General features: G+C 46.7%; 2 protein-coding genes across 3 annotated transcripts; one reads left to right on the forward strand and one right to left on the reverse strand.

The window, feature by feature from the left end:
• Positions 1–1,542: 1,542 nt before the first annotated feature.
• LOC120831527 (inactive phospholipid phosphatase 7) lies at positions 1,543–5,578 on the reverse strand. Its single transcript, XM_078088153.1, has 3 exons — positions 5,214–5,578; positions 4,240–5,041; positions 1,543–3,068 (listed from the first exon to the last, which is right to left on the reverse strand). The coding sequence occupies exons 2-3, from the start codon at positions 4,733–4,735 to the stop codon at positions 2,680–2,682; spliced, it is 885 nt and encodes a 294-aa protein (XP_077944279.1). The 5' UTR covers positions 4,736–5,041; positions 5,214–5,578; the 3' UTR covers positions 1,543–2,679.
• Positions 5,579–5,589: 11 nt separating this feature from the next.
• On the forward strand, positions 5,590–15,455 carry fam78ab (family with sequence similarity 78 member Ab). 2 transcript variants are annotated; one of them, XM_040197023.2, is made up of 3 exons: positions 5,590–6,381; positions 7,169–7,473; positions 10,848–15,455. In XM_040197023.2, the coding sequence occupies exons 2-3, from the start codon at positions 7,211–7,213 to the stop codon at positions 11,371–11,373; spliced, it is 789 nt and encodes a 262-aa protein (XP_040052957.1). In that variant the 5' UTR covers positions 5,590–6,381; positions 7,169–7,210; the 3' UTR covers positions 11,374–15,455. The 2 variants fall into 2 exon arrangements, with proteins under 2 accessions (XP_040052957.1, XP_040052958.1); XM_040197024.2 differs by having other exon boundaries at positions 5,869–6,381; positions 7,169–8,182.
• The last annotated feature ends 4,945 nt before the right edge of the window (positions 15,456–20,400 follow it).

The following is a 20,400-nucleotide window of genomic DNA, read 5'->3' on the forward strand; positions in this document are numbered from 1 at the left end:
TGTATGCAGCTATTTTGCAGACTACTAACAACAGCTAATATTAGCCTATGGTGCCTACAATGGGGAATTTACACATTTACACAACTGTCCCAGACAATCACCAGAAAACCCGTATGGCAATAAAACATGCTCAGAACTACATGCCTACGGCATACACAAAGGTGGGTGACACCTTGGAAGTTGTGAAGTGTAATGTTTTATCAGAGCATGACACAAACAGAGAATCGTGTTGAGTCAGTGTGTATGAACTGGGCAGAAAGAGGCCTGGAAGCATTATCAGCTCCCATCCACGGAGACGTTTTGGGTGCATGCTAAGCAGGGTAGTAGAGGCCTTGATTTTGATGGTAATTTAAGCAAACCATTACTGGGACAGGTTCTAATTTGGAGATGTTTTTTTTATTTGAATTTTAGGCCGGTAATATCATTGAGACGCATGTTAAATATGACATTTGAAAGGGTTTTCATTATTTGTGACCGGATCAGAGACGGGATGCAGGTTAGTACAGCTGCTTAATTTTTTTGTTTGAAAAGAACATGGCCTGGGTTTTGTCTGCATTCAACACTATTCTGAGGTGCACAACAATGTACCATGATGTCACAGGCATAAAGGTGGACATAATACATTCATCTTTTGGCCATTCAGGGGATGAGCACAGAGGGTAGGTGCTGAAACTGAGTGTTGTTGCACACATTTGGTGACAATAAGAAACCTGGAGGACAAACACCGGATGGTGTAATTGCTAAACATGAACCAACACTAAAAAACCTTGTGGAAATCCATCAGTTATGTATCGAAGCCGTGTAAAGCCGCGTGTTGAGTCTCTTTTCCCCTTTTCACGCGGCCTGAGAGCTTTCTGAGCAGTTTCTGTTCCTGCCAGTATCACTGTTTCAGAGCACTCATTGTTGCATTGGCCTCGTTGCTTGAGAGTTGCGTGACAGGAAACCAATGTCCAGGGTGATGAAGACACACAGATAAAGGGATTCAGAAATATTGTTGCAATCAATCAATAATTAGTGTTTTCTCTCTCAGTCAAGGTTACTTCATGGTCTTAAACGTTGTGAATGCAGTTAACAGGACGAAGATGGAAACACTGTATGTTGATACAACCAGTTTAAGCCTACTTTGCAGACTGCACAGAGCACTCTTTTGTCTCTATAGTTGAAGTGTAAGTTCTTGGATGCAAGGATGTAATTGATTTAACATGTCCCAATGCCTTGTTTTTTGTGAAACAAGTATTTTGCAGCTATATCATTTCCCCTTTTGTCTACCACAGCCGGAAAGAGTGTAATGCCCATGTCAGAGCGCTCTTATGACCACTTACTTTGCTGCACAAGTTGTGCACTATGTGATACATAACAGTCCATGTGAATATTAAAAGAATATATGCAAATTTGCAAAACCTCGCTTTGTAGATTATTACCGATTAACAGCTGTGCAACGACACCACACACCTCCACATCATTTAGCATTTAAATGGATTTAAAAAATAACAAAACACGTTTCGTCTTGTTGTGTAAAAATAATAACAAACGCATCAATGGTTTACAGACAGCCAGCCTCGTTTTTATTGATGCTGTGAAAAAACACGCCCTACAGATCCCTGTACAGAACTACGCAAGCTAATGCAGGAGAAAAAATAATGTATTTACACATCAAACTACAAAACAAGTTTGCAACGAAAAACAGCAAGCGTCATTCAAAGGTCCATAAAAAACATTCTGTTCCAAACTGAACAGATACTGATACTTTGTATGTCAATATTCATGCATGCATTCACCCACACTCACACACGCTCCAGTGGTTTTGTGGGGCACAGAATCAGCATCATTGACCGTACATAAGCATCTGTTTGGCTGATGTGCAGACTGCAGCGGCCTGAAATGAAAGAGCTGAAATATGTGCCATAAAAACATCATTAGACTCATGAAAGCATTAATGGGACATTATGAGGAACGGATACCCCAGTGATATCAAAATAAGCTCATATTTGACAAACACTTGGCAAGGAGAACAGAGTCCCATCAGAAATATACAAACATAATAGCCATGCCGAAGAGGGAACAAGGTGGAATATCCAGACAGTCACTTCATACACTTTAGTGTTACATTCATATTGTAACTTTACACTGTTCAGTGTCCATCGTAGTTTCACTATTCCGAAAAACATGAATATTCAAAACAAATGAGAAAGAGGAAGAAGTAGAAGGGAAGTAAAACAAATAAAGATGGCAAAGATGATTTGCAGAATAGAAAGGCTTTCAAGTTATTGATAAATGGCACCAGCTTTAGTACTGCGTCAGAGTCCCAAATCGATACAAAGGAGATCTTTAAAAATCCTACGTAAACTATGACCAAATCATTGCGAGTTTGCAGATGTCTTCATTCTCCTTTCATAATTAGTACCTGACTTATGTTAAGGTGCAGTAGGTGTGTGTTTTACCAGGTATGACTGAAGCTACTAGGCACCTATGAAGGTTTCGTGGATGCCTACATAATACTTGATATATTACACGCCAGCCAGCCTCTGATTCCTCAATATGAATGTTTGCCTGTTCACTCCCTGCGATAAGAACTCCAAACCCTTACAAAAACAACCCCAATCAGACATACGTCCTCCACGCTGGGAGGTTAGCGTATCAAACAAGCCTTTTGTGTGAGCACAGCCGTACATCAAAAGCTCAGAAAAAGGGGCTCCAGCTGAGCGTGCTGATGGAAATAAGATTCTGACAGGTGCTCGACGAGAGCCACGCCGTCTCCATCAGGCTGAAGTGGAGGAAGCCCAGCGCGAAGCCACACACCATATCCGTCAGGTGGTGCTTCCCCAGCAGCACCCGGGACACGCCCACCAGGAGGGCCCAGAGCACCAGCAGGATGCGCAGCGGCACAGCCAGCACCAGGTGAGACAGCAGGAACTTGGAGACCATGGCGGCCCGGCTGGCGTGGGCGGCGGGGAAGGAGTAGATGTCCATCGCGACGCAGTCCAGGAGGCCCGGCGTCATCTCCCAGGGTCCTCTGCGCTTCACCAGCCTCTGGATCCCAGCCACCGTCAGGACGTCGACAAAGAGCGCTGCATGGGAAGGGGGGGGGGGGTACAAGCAAGTGATTCCTCCGATGCTATAATTTTGACTGTACCGCTGGTGAAAGATTGAGACTCTTAGTTTTTTCACGTCTTCAAACCATGCGGTAACAACCCAAGCAGGTGTAAACGGGTGTCTTTGTGACCGAGAATAACCAATAGGGCCTACAACACCGTTCACATACCGGGGCATTCACAGATGCCTTTTATAGCTCCATGGCACTCCCCAAAAATATCCCTACCAAGTTTAACTTGTGTTCAACTCTGCCATCTTTATACACACTAAACCGGCCACGCGCTAAATAACTGTCAAGCCGTATGATGAATGGGTTATGCTGGCCTAATTCTCTTTCCAGTCATCCACTGGCTGTCCTAACGCGGCCATTGTTTTTTAACATCTTCTCCAATTCCTCAACGGCAGGCTGGCGAGGTGGACGAGGACACTGGTGAGACGTGAGCGGGGATCTTTGAGGGGAGCCAAGCAAACGACAACGGATCCCATGAGCTGTAAATTCCAGCCCGTCTGTGGTCCCCTTCAACTGACTGATACCGCGCAGTATATGAGTACATGACGGGAGCATGTTCTTGGCTACGATCAGCGCAGTGTCGTAACGTTTGTTCGAAGCAACCCCACACAGTCAATCAGAACAACAAGTCTTTCTCTAGCTGATTTGCTGATTTTCTTTTCTCTGCTGTTGCTGAGGGCCAATCAGCACAAAGTGTATTACGTGTCAATCAGAGAAATGATTAACACAGCTCATGCGTTATATATGATTAAGCGAATAGCTGTATGATTGTAAATCATTCATTACTACTTAGTAGAGCAGTATTAGGCCACTTATAAGTAAAATGTTTGTGATGTTGTCTCGTCCCATGATCTATGAGGTATGTATCAAAGACTTTAGAATCATTAAACATAAAAATAAACATTTGTGTGACTGTACAGCTGCATGGAGCTTTTCTTTTTGCTGTTACAAGGGTGGAAACATAATTTCACACACCTCAACCTTCACAAGTTGCACCGAACGACCGAATGTGAATCAGTTTCACCCAGAAAATTGAAGAAAGGCCCTGAGCGCGTGCCATTCTAGTGCCCCCCCCCCCCCCCCAAGCCCTCCCCCCGCACGTCACAAGGCTTCCTCTGGTGTGGTGGGACATTTACCAAGCAGCAGGTTGACCAGCACCTCCTGCCCTGCCAGGGTGTTACTCCTCGCCAGACACACTATGGTGCCAACGATCCACGTGATGCCGTGCCCCGTCAGCGCCAGCATGGACACCATGGAGCGGCAGCCGCCCCAGGAGGAGGACGTGTGGGCGCACAACCCCATGCGCTTGGACAGGCATATGTCAATGGCGAGGAGGGAGTTCATCGCTATCCCCTTGAAGGAAGGGTTCAGCTGCATGCAGTCCTCCTCCGGCATTTTGCTGCCGCTGTCGGCGGGCTCCTCGCCCGGCTGGCTCGTTTGGTGCTTGATCGGAGCCGGTCGCCTGGCGCCGCCTCGGCTCTCGGACGGGACGCCTCCATTGCCGCCGCCGCCGCCGGCCCCGGCGCCGTTACCTCCGCCGCGGGGGGGCTGGTTCAGGGACACGAACTCGGGTCTGCTCAGGACGCTGTTTCTCTCCCGCGCCCTGGCTCTCGCGTTGTACCCGGAGGGCATGGTCGGTGGATCGGGACCGTAGTTCTCCTCTTGCGGGACGCGACAACAGCCCGACGGTCAAATCTCCCCGGAAGATAATTCGAGTGGTGCGAGTTCACCACGACAGTGGAACGTCCCAGGATAACACCCCCCCCTACCTACCCCCCGGTGCCCCTACATAAGTCCTCCCCCCTCTTGTGGCCTTAATAGATATATTTAGACCCACTGGAATGTGCGATGGCCATGCTGTTTATATACCGCAATCCGTGCGCGGTGGGAGAGTCTATTGCATGGAATTCACCTCGGGCCAATCCAGCGAAACCCGACCTACAGCGTGGAGATAAAATAACCACATTAGCGTCTCGTTACGCCGCAGCGTGGCACGGCCACACGGCAAACAGGTGCTCGGACTGCTGGCAACAACAACAACAACAAAAAAACAACAAGCTGGGCGGAGGAAATGTGCAAGAAAGAGACGCAATACGGGGCGTCGTCTTACCGAGCGAAGGGTGGACGCGAAGCACAGCGCGTCAACTCTAAATCCGCCTCCCAAACACCTCTTGGTGTTCCGGCGGCAGCGAGGAGCGTGGAGCCACCCGAAGCGGTTAACAGATCAACATCACCCGAAAACAAAGAGGGCGACGGCGAGGCGGCCCGTTCCACGGTTGCGGCATTCGGTGCGTCCGCGTGCGCATTTGACGTAGTTTACGCACAAACGCGATTCCACCTCTACGGCGCCCCCCCCCCTCCCTCCTGCTGCGGAGCGGAGTTCTCCAAGGTGCTTAAACGGACGGGATAGTCGAGCAGAGGAGCACCGTGGTCAGGATGCCAGATTCATGGAGACGAAAAATCTCACCACGGACCATGTTGATGTAAAATGTAATCATACTTGAGATAAACAGCCCCGAAAGTGAAATTAAATAAACTTGAATAAACTGTTAAATAGCAATTCAAGTTAAATGTCAAGTGTGTTTTAATAGGAGTAAAAACACATTTACAAGTATAAGTACAAGTCGGTATAAACAAAGACTTAATTAGACTAGATTATAATGGTAATACTACTATTATGACGTCCTTGTGCAATGTGGCCTACGTTTCCCGGCATGCCCACAGGCCCAGAGCGGAAGTGGCGCGTCATAGACGCTTATAAAGCCGCTTCACGGGCAGCTGAAGCAGAGCGATCCGTAGCGGGGTGAACCTGCCGAGGCGGCGATGGGACCAGCGCGGAGGAATGACCGCTTGTAAAGGAATTTGGGCTGAACTGCATCCCGCCCGGGACAGGGCTGCGACCGTCGGCTCGGTCCGACTATGGGACAGCGGGAATCGTTGTCCCCTTCCGAAGGCTTTATAGGTTGTGTGTTTTTTTAATGTATTTTTTTTTTTAGATAAGAATGGATCCGGTCATCAAATGGGTGCCAAAGTTGACCCGGCGGTGTCCTCTGGATGTTGCGGTGCTGCTTCCGAGACTCGACTATAGATTCCGATGCTTGTGGAGATGCAACCTCTCCCCGTGGGACGGGGGGCATGATTTGCGGGTGTAAATAACGGGAGCCGACGGTGGAGGAGATAACGGAATTACCTCTCGGACCGAAGAACTGTGCGTGCCGCGCCGTTCACTCTGGATGTCTCCAGGATATCGCTTTGCTACGGACACTGGAGTCTTCTAGGTAGACTTTTTGTTGTTGTTTTTGCATGTTTTTGTCACCTCGAGAATAGAACCTAATTCATGCAAATGCACCGCGCGAGCAGATAATCTGCACATGCACAAAATCGTTCAGTGTGACGCGTTTAAATCGCTGCAATACACTTTTATTGTGGCGAGGAATCGAGGATATCGCGGATTAAATGGACATAAGGCTGCTCCACAGAACATGAGCGTCACCTCGGAGCGGCCACCAGTCTTTTATAACCGTGCACTGTCCAGCACAACATTTTTTAATGATGTTTGTGCCACCAGCTGGACAGAGAGCATTAGTTAGCACGTGAATAGTCTGCTCCCAGCAATCAGCTGGTAATCCCCCACAAAAGAGAATACGACGCCCAGATGTAACATTAGTAGTATTTGTTAATTATTTATCTCGTAATTAACCTGAACCTTTTACGTGCGCCTTTCCAAGTGTTGCATTTCACCAAATAAAGGCCAAGTCCTTGTGTGATAAGAAAGCGATGGTTTGTAACAGTATGAAAACATCAGTGCACGGATAAAGAAAAGTAATTGTACCCGCACTTGCTTGAAGAAGTTGCGTTTGCACAAAGTATGCGCTCAAATATATGGGGAGATTCTCCTGTCTTCATCTTCTTGTCTCAATGTAGTTTTTGCATCAAAGTTGCATGGCTTTGAATGAGCACTTTTCTAATCTCGTAATCTTTTTTTCTTCTTCTGGAAAACATGGTGTGGATCCACTTGTGGTGATTCTCTTTCTGCCTCCCTGCGGCTTTCTTCTTCTTCTCCAGACCCTCTGGACGTTGTTGTGAGTTGTGTTGATACTCAATGCAATGGGCTGCATCCAGAGTATCAGGTGTAAGCCCAAGAGTTTCCGAGACAGTGTCATCGTCCTGGAGGTGAACACTTCCATCGACCCCAACCCCACCAGCATCGACGAGTCATCCAGCGTGGTCCTCCGCTACCGGACACCGCACTTCCGAGCTCATGCCCGGGTCCTCGTCCCGCCGGTAGCCGGCAAGGAGACGTGGACCATAGGCTGGATTCAAGCCTGCAACCACATGGAGTTCTACAATACGTATGGAAACAAAGGGATGTGAGTATCATCACTGGGTGATGGTTAGACGACCAGCACGTGTTGAGCAGAATTATAAATATAAAAGTTGCTGCAATCTCTTCCACAAAAGTGAATTTTCTCTCATTTTCTTCTATTAATCAGTTTGTTGTTGGTTCCACACAATGCCAAATTATTTTGATCAAAACTTCTCTGATCCAAGGACACCTTCAAGTACTTATATTCATCGTACTGTTAATTAAAACGATGATTCTATTATGAAAATAGTCGGCAAATCATTTCAACAGATCATTTATATACAGTAGTTTTTTAATCAAGCGCATGTGGCACTTATGGCCATAGAAAGAGTCAGCGTGCGCGTTGGCTTTCCTTGTCTTTTTAAACATCATTTTAAACGCATTGTTCAATGGAAATACTCGTCTATGGTTCCATCATAGCAGCGCCGTGAAACAACAGCATCAGCACCACAGGCAATCCAAATATTACACATTAATATCTGTATTCAGAGAGATGACTCATTTATGACAAAGTAAAAGGCATCGAGCTGTCTGCAACTGCAATGTTCAATCAGGGGCTCAGCTGTCCTCGGCATGTGGTCCGTGGCTGCGGGCCTGCAGGCTACTTCAAAACCTGATAGGAGAGGTTTGGGATGGAAAATAATTGCTTCGACCTTCCAGATCCGTCCCCTTGTCAATACACAGTTATCTCGCACCAGCCGTGACAAACACAGGTAAAAACAGCTTTATGAAACGATGCCCATGACACAGATAATACGTCTTTCTTTTTCTCATTCTCTCTCGGATTCCTTTAAAAAAAAAAAAAAGTGAGTGAGTGTGTGGCATTAGTTCACAAATGTGTTAGAAATGTAGCGTTCTTATATGGTGTAATGTTGCAAGCACACGCATACATGTACCAGAATGTGCTTTATCTGTAGACGGTGCAGCTGCATGTCTAAGATTAGAGACAAAGTTCCCTGCCCAACACCCCAAACACGGTTTAGTCCGACAAGTCTGTATGAGTTTGTGTGTGTGTGTGTGTGTGAGAGACAGAAAGTCCTAAAATTGACTCTTTTATCTCAAATTGCTTTGCTCTTTTGTCAAGTTATTTATTTGTTAGTGTACCGTTTGTGTCAAAGGAACATCAAACAAAAACACACCAGAGTCGAATACATCTCCACCATGAAGCCCAAAAATGAGGCCCAAAGAGCAGGAAATCAACAAGGCATTAACATCCGACATAATGTCAGCACAATGATGAATACAGACGATGAACACGCCCCACATGGACAGAGATCACAGGCAGGAAGCCACCTACAATCTACCCCACATGGCCATCGCACTTGAAATATGTTCTTTCTGCATCACGCGTTGCCCAGCAGTAAAGTTGCTAAAGCTCACGACAAAAAGCAAAGACACTCTCATCTGGATGTTCGGTAACGTGGACAATTTCTCTGTTGGCTTTGGGACGACGTGCTCTGGATTCTGGACACGTTCGCCATCTCTCCTGCCTCGGGGTGTTGGTTCCCCGCGCCCTCTTAGAATGGCCCCACTGTGGTACCGCTTTGTATGGCTGAGCAGGCGTATGTTCACTACGTGAGGCGTCTTGTGTCGCCTTAAAAAGACATTTTCAGGTGCTAAAAATAGGAGCCGTGGCAGAAGTGAAACCGAAAAAGCGTGGAGTGTGTATCTGCTCTAACAGTTTGGTACAATCAGCATTCGCCTCGTGGCCGTTGACTTGGGCATTAATATCACAGACAGCGCTTACTGCAAGTGCTCTTTGTAGAGACGTGGGGTAGTGTACACACAACGTATGCCTCCTATAAAGAGGATCCAATCTTGGCCACCAGTCATTAATGTCTCATCAAAAGAAGTGTGATACTAAAGCGTCAACATGTGGATTTAATGTGGCCAGGACACAAGACAGGAAATGAGCTGCGCTTCTATGTTGCTCAATGAATACAGTGAAATGGATATTTTTCAAAAGTATGTATTTTATAGAATTGCATTTTCAATGTTTCATTTAGTCGGTCCCATCCTGTGGCGCTCAGGTTGTTATAGCTCACTCAATCTGTGGATATATATATATAAATATGTATATTTTCAGAACACATTTTTCCAAGTTGGCCGTGGCAGCTGCAGAAGTTACAGTGCATGCAACATTTGCAATAACTGACATGATCAGCACTCACAATATGTGCAGTTACTTCTTTTTTTTTGGAGTGAATGTATCTTCGACCTCCTTGCGGTTCTGTCACAAACGCTCACGACACTCATGTCAGACTATTTCGCAATGGCAAAGCAGGCAGTGAAGACAAAAAAACAAACAGGAAGTCAGCCGTAGCTCTGCAATGCTTTCACCACACATGATTAAAGTTTCACAGCGAGCCGCCGACTCCACGTCGTACCCGTGTGCAGTCGGCTCTGCTTGATCTGCTCACTGTTAAAGTCCTGACAAAATGGAGAATTACTGCAAGTTGCTTTGGAGGCGTCAGTGAAGAGGATTAAGGGATTTTTTTCAGAACAGATCTGTACGCATGTGCACACACGCACACAAACACACACAGACAGACACATGCACAGTCACACACGCACACGGGGGGCCAGCTATTATAATGCGTGACGTGCTAATCTCCCCCCCCCCCCCCCTGGGTGAATGCATAAATCAGAATGCGAGACCAGGCCAAGCAGGCAGGAAGTCTCGTGGCTGGCGATGACACCGTTATCTCGTCCGTTCTGCGGATCATAGTCTCCACAGAATGAAAGGTAATCTTAGTCCTGCTGGGAGGGGGGGACAGGGGGGGAAACCACAGACGCACCGACCAGAGGTGCAAGGTCACTCGCGTCGTTCAGTGCCGCCAGCAGTCACAGCAATTTTAGGTTCTATATTCTGCTCATGTGTTGTTGGTATTGGTATCGAGCAGAAGACTTTTCACACTATTATGATGGACATTGGAGGATTGGACGGGAGAGTTTTCGTTTGGTTTATTATCCGTTAGTGAGATAAAATAAAACGTGGGATTGTTTTTGTTCCTTTGCGGTATGATTCATATCATGGGCATCGGATTTAAGTGTTTTTATCAAACTAACAGTTTTAAACATCCTTGTCAGTTTACAATTTACTGGTTTAACTTTGGCTTTCCTGCACTTGTAACTCCGTATTCTGCATTTTCCAAATGCTCCCTTCCAAAGGAAATGGTTCAAATGAAAAACAGATTGGTCGTTGTTTGCTTGTGTCTCTTGTCCTGTCAGTTATCATAACTGATAGACATGATGAGCAGAACTATAAATTTACCCCATTTTTAAGAAACTTCAAATCTCCCTCAATCTCAACGGGGAACTAAATGTCCATAAACTCCCTTTGTGGATCAACCCTCACCTGTGACTTTCAACTTCCAGGTCGAGCTGGGAGCTCCCCGACCTGCGTGATGGCAAAATCCAGGCCATCAGCGACTCGGACGGGGTGAACTACCCGTGGTACGGCAACACAACGGAGACCTGCACTGTGGTGGGCCCCACCAAGAAGGACAGCAAGTTCACCGTCAGTATGAACGACAACTTCTACCCCAGCGTGACCTGGGGCGTGCCCGTCAGCGACAGCAACGTGCCTCAGCTCAGCGGCATCCGCCGCGACCAGAGCTTTACCACGTGGCTGGTGGCCATCAACCAGGCCACCTCCGAGACACTCGTGCTGCAGACGATCCGCTGGAGGATGCGGCTCCACATCCGGGTGGACCCGGAGAGGCCTCTGGGCCACAGGGCTGCTCTGAGCGAGCCCGTCGCCCAGGAGCAGCCCCAGATCCTGGGCAGGAACGAGCCCATCTCCTCCAACGCCATGGTCAAGCCCAACGCCAACGACGCCCAGGTGCTGATGTGGCGGCCAAAGAGCGGCGACCCCATGGTGGTGATCCCGCCCAAATACTGACCCCGCTTCACCGACCGGACTGGCCTTGGATACCTTGATCGTATCGTCTCTTATTTCTTCTCTTTTATTTTGTTCCCGCTCGTCACCAGCTCTCAAACCTAAACACCCCCCCCTTTGGCCACTATATTCTTCTCTTTTGTACAAGAAAAAAAAGACTGACGGAGGGAAAACCAACAAAGAAACTGGCTGGGCTGGGGGGCTTGAAAAAACGCTTTTGAAACCGGAGTGAACAAACTGCAACCATTCTACCTTCGAACCGGGTCGGGCGCACTGTGCTAAACGAAATCATCGCAAAAAGGAAACCGGAATAATCTATTCTGTTTTTATTTTTATTTTTCAGTGTTATATTTGGGCTGCTTTGGGCCAAGTGACATGAGGGTTCGTGAGTGTGGGTGGATTTAAGTATTTATATAACCACGTGTGCACACATGCTACACACATGGGTATAACCGGTTGTGTTTTTATTTATGGGAAGATTGCATTTAACTTATATGTTTTGTTGCATTGGTTGGACATACTAGCTTTTAGCCCTTGCAAGACATTCAATCCATGCTGCCTTAAGTTTACATTGCTTTCCATTGCAAACTTTTTAGCCTTAAAACACAGTGCAATGCAGTACTTTGCTCAATCGCAAACCAGTCTCTTCCAGACGTGTTGGTGCTGCGACTTGCGTGTGGGTTTAGAACAGGGACGACACCACAGAAGAAGACCCGGGGTCTGAGGGCTTTTACACAACGGACGTATTGTCCCGCGACTGCAACCGGGACCGTGCGTGGACGCGGTTACACAACCAGAGTAGCCAGTTGTGTTTCAAGTGCATTACGCAACAGATACAGAGGACACCAGTGAAGCCAACGCTCGTCAATAGCGCTCGACACAGTTTAACGTGCAATAGCAGACGTACTCGACGGCACTCCTGCGCTAACCTCATCTCATTCACTTTATCCCGTCTGCAGGCTTTTAACACCGCAGCACCTGTCTCCCTCGCTGCGTTTCACCCCATCTCAGGGCCCCTCGTTCTCTCACTTCCCTTTCTCTCGTTGCATGCATCCTGTCGGGCCCGCTCGGGTCTCGGCACAAGCAAGCAACCGGGCCTTTCGGTACTGACGTCGAACGATCGATACTTGGCGAAAACAGCCGAGGGGAAGTAACTGGAGCCTCGAAAACTGGAGGGTGAAAAACAGCGGGATGCTTGCCGGGGGGGGGGCGAGGGGGGGGCGTCATGTCTTTTTATTTGCAACCGTTGCCTTTGTTTAAATTACTTTCACCCCTGCTCGTTCAGTGCTAACTCTCCCTCATCTTCAGTCATCTGTAACCTTCACCGCCCCCCCCCCGGAGTGCTTCTTCCCACCGGGCTCTTTTTTTCTTCTTCTCTCATTTCAGCCTGTTGTCGAGGCTGAAGAACAGGAAGCGTGCAAGTTTGACTTTTCGGGCCCTGCCAGTCGTTGCTCTCGTTGCGGAAATGTGGGGGTTTCCCTCCTTTTATTTCACCGCCAGTAACGGACAAACGCGCAGGCGACACACAGCTCTGGTCGGCTAAATCCCAACATTAAATCAAAAGGAGGCCTGTTGGGCTGTTAATCTTTGAGAATTGCTTCAGCTGCAAACTCCACCACTTAAAAACAGGGCGAGAGGCTGATTTTGGCATCACGGGGAGGCCGAAAAATGGGAAAAACATTATTTATGCACACAAAATCCTTTTGAATCTGTTAATGACCTCTGTACGTTTTTCACTTTCAGATGTTCCAAACAACTGGCAAGCTCCAAGTTCCTGTGTTTTGCCTCAAACCAAAGAAATAGTTTATGTGCAAGTCTTACCTGCTTTTGCATTTCACAAAGATCAGTCACGCTGCTATTTTTGCGTATCGGCGTCTCCTTGCCAGCAACGCTAGAAAGGATTCACCCTTCAAACGGTTCAGGCGGCCTTTATTTGTGTTCTTTAGGACGTTCTGTACAAAACTAATTCTCTTGTGAATGAACTCATAAGGCGAGTACTACAATTTGTTTTTGGGGGAAACATTTGAGGGCGTGACTGATAACGAGCTGGGTCCAAGCTAAATATGAACTGTGTATCAAAGCTTAAAGCTGAGCTGAGCTCATATGCAACACGCATAACAAGAGCTCAGCTTAACCGGAGCTCAGACGCCAACTTGTGAAGTCCATTGCACAGCCTACGGGCTGTGCCGCTTTGCTCACATTAGAAACTACGTGCTACGCGTCGGCCCTCCTACCCGGATTGGTTTCACGTCCGACCACGACAGCCTTTGCTCCGCGCCGGGTCGCGCGGTGAGAAGAGAGAGGCGCTATTGGGTGACTGCTGTCATAATTAGACCTGCAATGACACAGTTGCATGCCCTAGATGGGCTGAGCTGTGCCAAGTCGGTGTCACCCCGGGGCCCTGAGCCACGGTGGAGGTTTGAGTGAGGTTAAATAGCGAAAAAAAAAAAGGGTCAGGGTCAAAGTGTCTGTGTGCGAGGCGAGCTGTCAAAGTCCTAAAATGTACCGCGCACAGTGGAGCGAGCGGCGGCAACGAATGAAATCCATTTGGTCATTAAAGCCGGCCTAAAATAACATTGACATTTACTAAACCCAACTTGGATGTCAACCACGAGTTGTTTCAGTTGGTGGTTTGTTTTGAACGCAGCAGAGAGCGCTCATGTTATGAACTCCACCACCCCTTCACCCGACGTAGTATTTGTATCTTCCCCCTCGTGTCTTGTGGATAGTACTTGAGCTGGACTCCATGTAATGTAATTAAACCACGACACGCAAACACGCACGCGTGTGTGTGTGTGTGTGTGTATTTGTGTGAGCGTGCGCGGGTTAAATCTCATTTGAGGGACTTTAGGTGGGATGAGGAGTCCCACTGTTGTGCTTCTGCTGTTGTTGAGTCACGATTCTCTCGCTCTCTCTCACACACACACACACACACACACACACACACACACACACAGTGCATGAAAGGTTATGTCCTTATCATAAAACACGCACACAGACACACACAAACCCCCAGGGGGGGGGGGGGGACGGCACAGGGGCAGAGCCCGCCGTGGTGTCTGATTGTCGCGGCGGCACACTGGCAGTGAGAAGTTATTTATCAGCCCTGCACATGTGGAGCGTCTGCACACACGCACATGCTACTAAGCCATATGCACAAACACGCCTGTTAACCAGGAACCAGGAGCGGATACATGCTTTAATGTGAACAAGAAAAGGTACTGAGCTCATTGAGTGGGTGCCTATCAACTATCAACAGCATGTATTGTAGAATAAGGGCAAATTGTCTTGTGTGTGTGAATCTGTTAGTATGTGTTAGTGATTTCATGTTACATGAAGAACTTCATAAATGCTTTACGTGCTTTATTAGCTGGGGGGGGGCGGCACATTGTGTGTTTGCTGTACTGGCCCTCTGCCAAAGGTGCCAAAATTGGAGAAAGCCAAAACTATGCAGTAGGTCACCGTTACTCATGAACTCTTGGCATTTAATAACAGGCCTGTTTTCAGTTGATGTTTTTTTTTTTTTTCAAATGCATTGTGCATATTTGTGCAGAACGCCGCCACGTGGACGCTTGTTTTGTGCTTGTGGGGCTGAGCCGAGTGGACGAAAAGGGAGGGCTACTACCTTTGCTCGTGATCCTTATGTTGTGATTCAACATCCCTTTATTGAAACCAATAAGACGTCCCGGGTTTACACTCGGGATCGCCTGCCTTCATTTATCCGACGTGGACTTTTGGTATCTAAATAGGACAAAAGTTAGTTTAGCTGTTCTCTCAAAAATAAAATCCACACAGTCCATATGGTTAAAGTATAACCCTAAATGTAGCACAGAAGATGAAATGAGTGACTTTGTATGTTCCTCATTTTGTTTAGTTTGTTTTCTGGGAATCCAGCACTGAATAAGTTAAAGTAGTTTGTGTGCTTTTGTTTAGCTTTGACTTTTACACCAATACTTGAAAATGGGTCAGTTCTGGCAAATATTTAAAACTGTGAAAATGCACAACACCGGGAAAACAAACCCGGAAAAAAATAAATATAAAAAAAAGAAGATATTTTTCATCAATGAATAAAATGTACAAACATCCTCTGCTGGCGTTCCTTTTCTTTTCAGCTGTAATGTGGAGACGTGCTGTTGCCACAGTGATGCCCAAACTGAAAGCAACAATGACTTAGATTTACACTCTACATCGCCCTCTTTAACCCAATGACTAATTATACTGAACAAAGGTAATACTTAAATCCAAACATATGTCATTTCAACAGGGGTTTCCGTCCCAAACGTGTGTTCATCATCTTTTGAACCCCAACACGTAAGAAATATAAGTGAAAAATTGTGTAAGCCTGCATAGGAGCAGACCTGGAGGCCACACACACACACACACACACACACGGCTGAGCACAAGACGTGCTGTGTGCACTGAAGAGGATGCTGCTGCTCTGTAGAGTCTCTTGTTGTTGACTGAGGTGATTAAAAGCAATGAAAGGAGCTGGGGTAACGAAAGAACGAATAAGTGGATGAAGAAAGAAAAAGACAGTTATGATATTTTAAGGACTATGTTGATTTGACATGCATCGTCGAAAAACAACAACAAAAAACAATAATGGAAAACCTGAGTCAGAGAAAACCTACATTTTTGTATATTGCGAAAAATGACAATAACATTTCCATTTTACACAGAAACCACAAAACCGTGAGGATTTGAGTTGAGCGTTTATCTGCAGCATGATTTAATTCAGCTGCGCGCCGGCCTCTCTGCTCCAGAGTGTGTGAGGAAGATGGAGACTTGTATAGCAGTCACAAAGTGACTCTTTTAATTAGCGTTCCACCATCTTTTATCATTGACTCATTGACTTCATTTCAATCTTATTCTTTCATCCTTTTCTGTATTTTATTCAAAAGAATAAAACTGGCCCTATAATATATTATACGCCATTTTCCCCCTTACACTTTTCCCCCTGCCTGTGGAAAGTACATCCTTTCACCAGTAAAAAAGGATGAATGTGAATGGAGTCATATATGGGCAGTGAGTACACAGGTATGCTGACAGGGCAATAATAGCAGACGAGTACTTTTCCACCTCTTCTGCCCTGCATTCTATCCATCTACCTGTCCACATCTGTCCATTCTACCTCTTTAAAGAGTCCTCCGTGGATTGCCAGGAGCTCTATGAGGTTGCTTAATTTCCCTGTTGATTAGTGTATAATATTACCGCATTACGCAAGGACGGGCTTAAAGTTAATCTCTGGTCTGCAGCATTAGCAGGGAGCCGATTCCATCCCTTTCCTGCTCAGACTCAGAGAATCAGTGCAGAAACGCGTCTTTGGGATTGGGTCTTTAATAAAAAGCACTGTGAAAAACCTGGTTGACAGTAAAGGAGAGACGACAGAGGGGCCGATAGGAAAAGCGACGCTTCCCACCCGAATGTCTTGCTTAATAAACATTATTGATCCCATGAAGTGTCCATAAAGCAAATGACCCCCCCTGCAGCAGCCTCTGCTGTCTGCGCTATCCTGGTCACATTCCTGAGCTTTACATTCACAGCTATATTTACTCGACTCGAGAGTCGCTGAGTCTGTCTGTGAGTCTGTCTCCGGACATGCATCCACCTGTCCCCATTTGTAATACCAAATAATCACATAACTATTAATACACCCTCACTAAGAGTTACAGGGGCTGGGGGAGGGGGGGGGGGGGGTAGCTCTATGTCGTTCTTAGTGAGCTGTGGTGACAACATTGCCGATTCACACAAATGCACTGACTCGGCTGTTTTTGGCTCTGCAGCACTTTGTTGTATGGAGAAGTGATATCACTCCTGTGCTGCGGAGGGACAAAATAACGTCCTAACGCCACATCTGCAACCGCATCTAAAATCCGCTGAACCGGTGTGTTCATCGGACTCCCCTTTTGCACCAAAGAGGCATTTTGGAACAATTTCTTTTGCATAACGGACTTTGTAAGTTCCATTCCCCCCCCCCCCCCCCCCATAAGCTAAGAGTGTGTGCATTCAACTCGGAAAATCACATTAGACTTGGAAAGTCCCACAGACCGATAAATGACATACCACAAAAATATGCCCAGAATTCTCCAATGTCAGACATGTAAAGCATCAGAGAATCCAAAGGCATATTTGTGGCAAACACTTCATCAATAAAAAATGGGGAAAATAAATCCAAAAGAGATTTTTGAGATTACATTTTTTTTGTATTTACTGTCAACACAAACCGAGCGAATGAAGATTTATATGAAGCAATTCAGGGTTAAAAATGTTACATTTCAAACTAGTCTTTTTCGGTACCACATGAAATGCAATTTAATATCCATTTTACCACCAAAGCGACCACAGTGAAAGACGTATTGTTAAATCATTTGTTTTTAACACTTTTCAAAATTATATCACAATAATCACAACACAACTTGGGCTAATAAAACAGAAAATGCAGATCCATTAATCAAATAAATCTTTCTAAATTGACACTCACTATGGAATAATAACGGTCCTGGCAACTCTACATGGTTCATTTCTATCTAAATTAATGAGAGCCATTAAACAGATCCCACAAGCGGCCGTGAGGGTACTTATGGGCAAACTTGAACTGCCATCAGTGTAATTGCAGCATGTGATGCCCCCCCCCCACACTTTGTAGTTTTCTGACTGCTGAGAAAAGTGAGAAGAAAAAAAAACATTTAAACTTGATTGATGTTAGTGAGGAGGAGTGTGAAACAACATCCTGCGACGCCTCGTCACTCCGTGGCACAGTGCTGCGCCACGTGTACCTCCATTTATCAACAACCAGCCATCCGGCTGCACTTGGTGCCACTTTGTATTTGCAGCTTTATTAATGCTGGATATGTTTCATACATCACATGCAAGCCATTAATGAAAAGAGGTTTGGGGTTTCCACAACTCTAATGCAATTGTGTCTTCACTTCTGCAGGTATCCATGTAACTAAGGCGTTAATAAAGTCATTTACTAACAATTAATACTGGGGAGGCAAAGCGAGGGGCTAATGTCAAGTGTGCTTCTGATGCTGCCAGAGGAAGCCACACATCTCGGTCCCCAAGCTTTACATTTGAACGGCGGAGAGAGACGTTCTGTGCACAGGCAGGGTTTTTTTGTAGACTTTGAAGCTCCTTTGAAGTATCAGCGTAAGTGATGACACTGAACCCCGTAATCCCTGCGAGTCAGGCGAAGACAGAGCGGGGAGGGACGAGGACCTGAGGCAGGTAACCAGAGGTTGGGATAAACTTGCTGGGGACAGTTATCACGCACCATGCTGAAGTCAGGGTGCCGCCGTGACGCTCAGGGCACAATAAATAAACACAAAATCATTTCCGTGCATCTTACCGGTTCAAAGGGCTGTGGGACAGCAGATAAAGAAAGGACAGACACAGCTGGGGGACAATGAGTAGGGACAAACTGGCATTTCAAATTAATATTAAGTAATTGGGACAATGCAAGACAACGGCAACATTTAAAGCAAATTCCTCTTCCCTTGCTTTGGATTTGTAACCATGGAAATGGTATTTACATCCAATAGACTTTACAGTGTGTGGACTAAGAAAAGGCCGGAGTTTGTACGCTTATTTGTGTGGTTATATGCACCACATCGTGCACAGATCAAGATGGCACTATAATATATTATAGAAAAGATGATGAACAAGACCAAGAGTCATGTGGAGCTAAATGCTAACGTCTGCAAGCCAATGACCAGTATCTGTCACTTATTTACCTTCCTGATCCTTTTTTATTATTCTAATCTGTGAATCCCTCACATCTCACATCCCTCAACCCTCCCTTGTCTCCCGGGGGGGGGTTACTGGACCATGCAATCTGGTGCATGCATGGGAGACTCCTGAGAGAGAGAGAACGGTGGCATTCACCGCTGTTCATATAGGAATGCCTCCATACACAAAAGATGCACCCGCTGGGGAGTGAAGCCCCCCCTTCCCCATCGCGCTCGCATGTAGAGGTGATGAATGTGCCAGCTAAGCAATGTCGGATGTTCTCAAGAGCCGCTAGTCATCACTTACTTGGTGGTGGGGGCCCAGAGAATGAAGATGTGGAGTGGGAGAGGGGGGGCAGGGGTGGGTGGTTCTGACAAAGCTATTTCTAATCTGGATTCCATGTAGACAGCTGCCGTCCTCCAGAGTGCCGGTGAGACTTTCCATCACCAGGAACAGTGTCACAAGACTTCCCCCCCCCCCGCTGAGTCTCCGTTATATTCATGCTGCAATAAATAGTAACAACAGCTCCGTCATTCATGCTTTCATTGGGGGCCCAGTTGTGGATCGGGTGCAGAAAATCTCATAAGCTCATCCGCTTTAGCTGAAAGCATTACAGACTTTGGGCTCCAACTGCCCGTGTGCCGCCGTAATCCGCCAGCGTGTCCGACTATTAGCCTGTACCTGGGACATCAGGCCGAGCGGACGCTGATCAAACATCATCATCATTGTGAAAACGCCGCTTATTTTGAATCTCTGGGAAAAACAACAAAACATTAGTCATTTATCTGTAATCACATCTACAAAGTCAGCCGCTTTCTGCAGGCAGTCTACCGGTTATATATCTATAGATATATTAAAGACTATTGGGGGAAATGGATTTTAGCATTTGGTTTAGGACCTTGGCCACATGTCTGGGGGGGCCGGGGGTGAGTGGGGGGGTAAAGATAAGGGTGCAGAGAGGGACCAGCCAAAGGCCGGGAATGGCATTCCGTTGATGGCGGCCGTATGCCACCACATTGAGCCTTTCGATATGCGCCGTGGACCCCCCCCCCCCACGCCCCCCAATAGGCATTCTCCCACGGCCCAATTTAGGCCTGTGTGCGAGGTAATGAATTCCTCACTGAAAATGGAGGAATGAGTTGCACATCCACAATTCTGCATAAATTAGTGAGCGGCGGCTTCAGGGCCGGCTGCCATGCGGTTCTTCACGCAACCTCCAATTAAACTGAATTTTGTTTGGCATGAATATCCTTCAGAGTTGATTTTCCTCTTAATTAAGGCAATACTAAGCACGGCACCAAG

The sequence above is a fragment of the Gasterosteus aculeatus genome, chromosome 14, assembly GCF_964276395.1.
Source record: "Gasterosteus aculeatus chromosome 14, fGasAcu3.hap1.1, whole genome shotgun sequence".
NCBI lineage: Eukaryota > Metazoa > Chordata > Actinopteri > Perciformes > Gasterosteidae > Gasterosteus > Gasterosteus aculeatus.

Coding starts and splice junctions, on each gene's coding strand:
- LOC120831527 (XM_078088153.1), bottom strand. CDS start 4,735: ATGCCCTCCGGGTACAACGCGAGAGCCAGGGCGCGGGAGAGAAACAGC. Junction 3,069..4,239: donor GCTGGTCAACCTGCTGCTTG/GTAAATGTCCCA, acceptor CTTCCCATGCAG/CGCTCTTTGTCGACGTCCTG.
- fam78ab (XM_040197023.2), top strand. CDS start 7,211: ATGGGCTGCATCCAGAGTATCAGGTGTAAGCCCAAGAGTTTCCGAGAC. Junction 7,474..10,847: donor ACGTATGGAAACAAAGGGAT/GTGAGTATCATC, acceptor TTCAACTTCCAG/GTCGAGCTGGGAGCTCCCCG.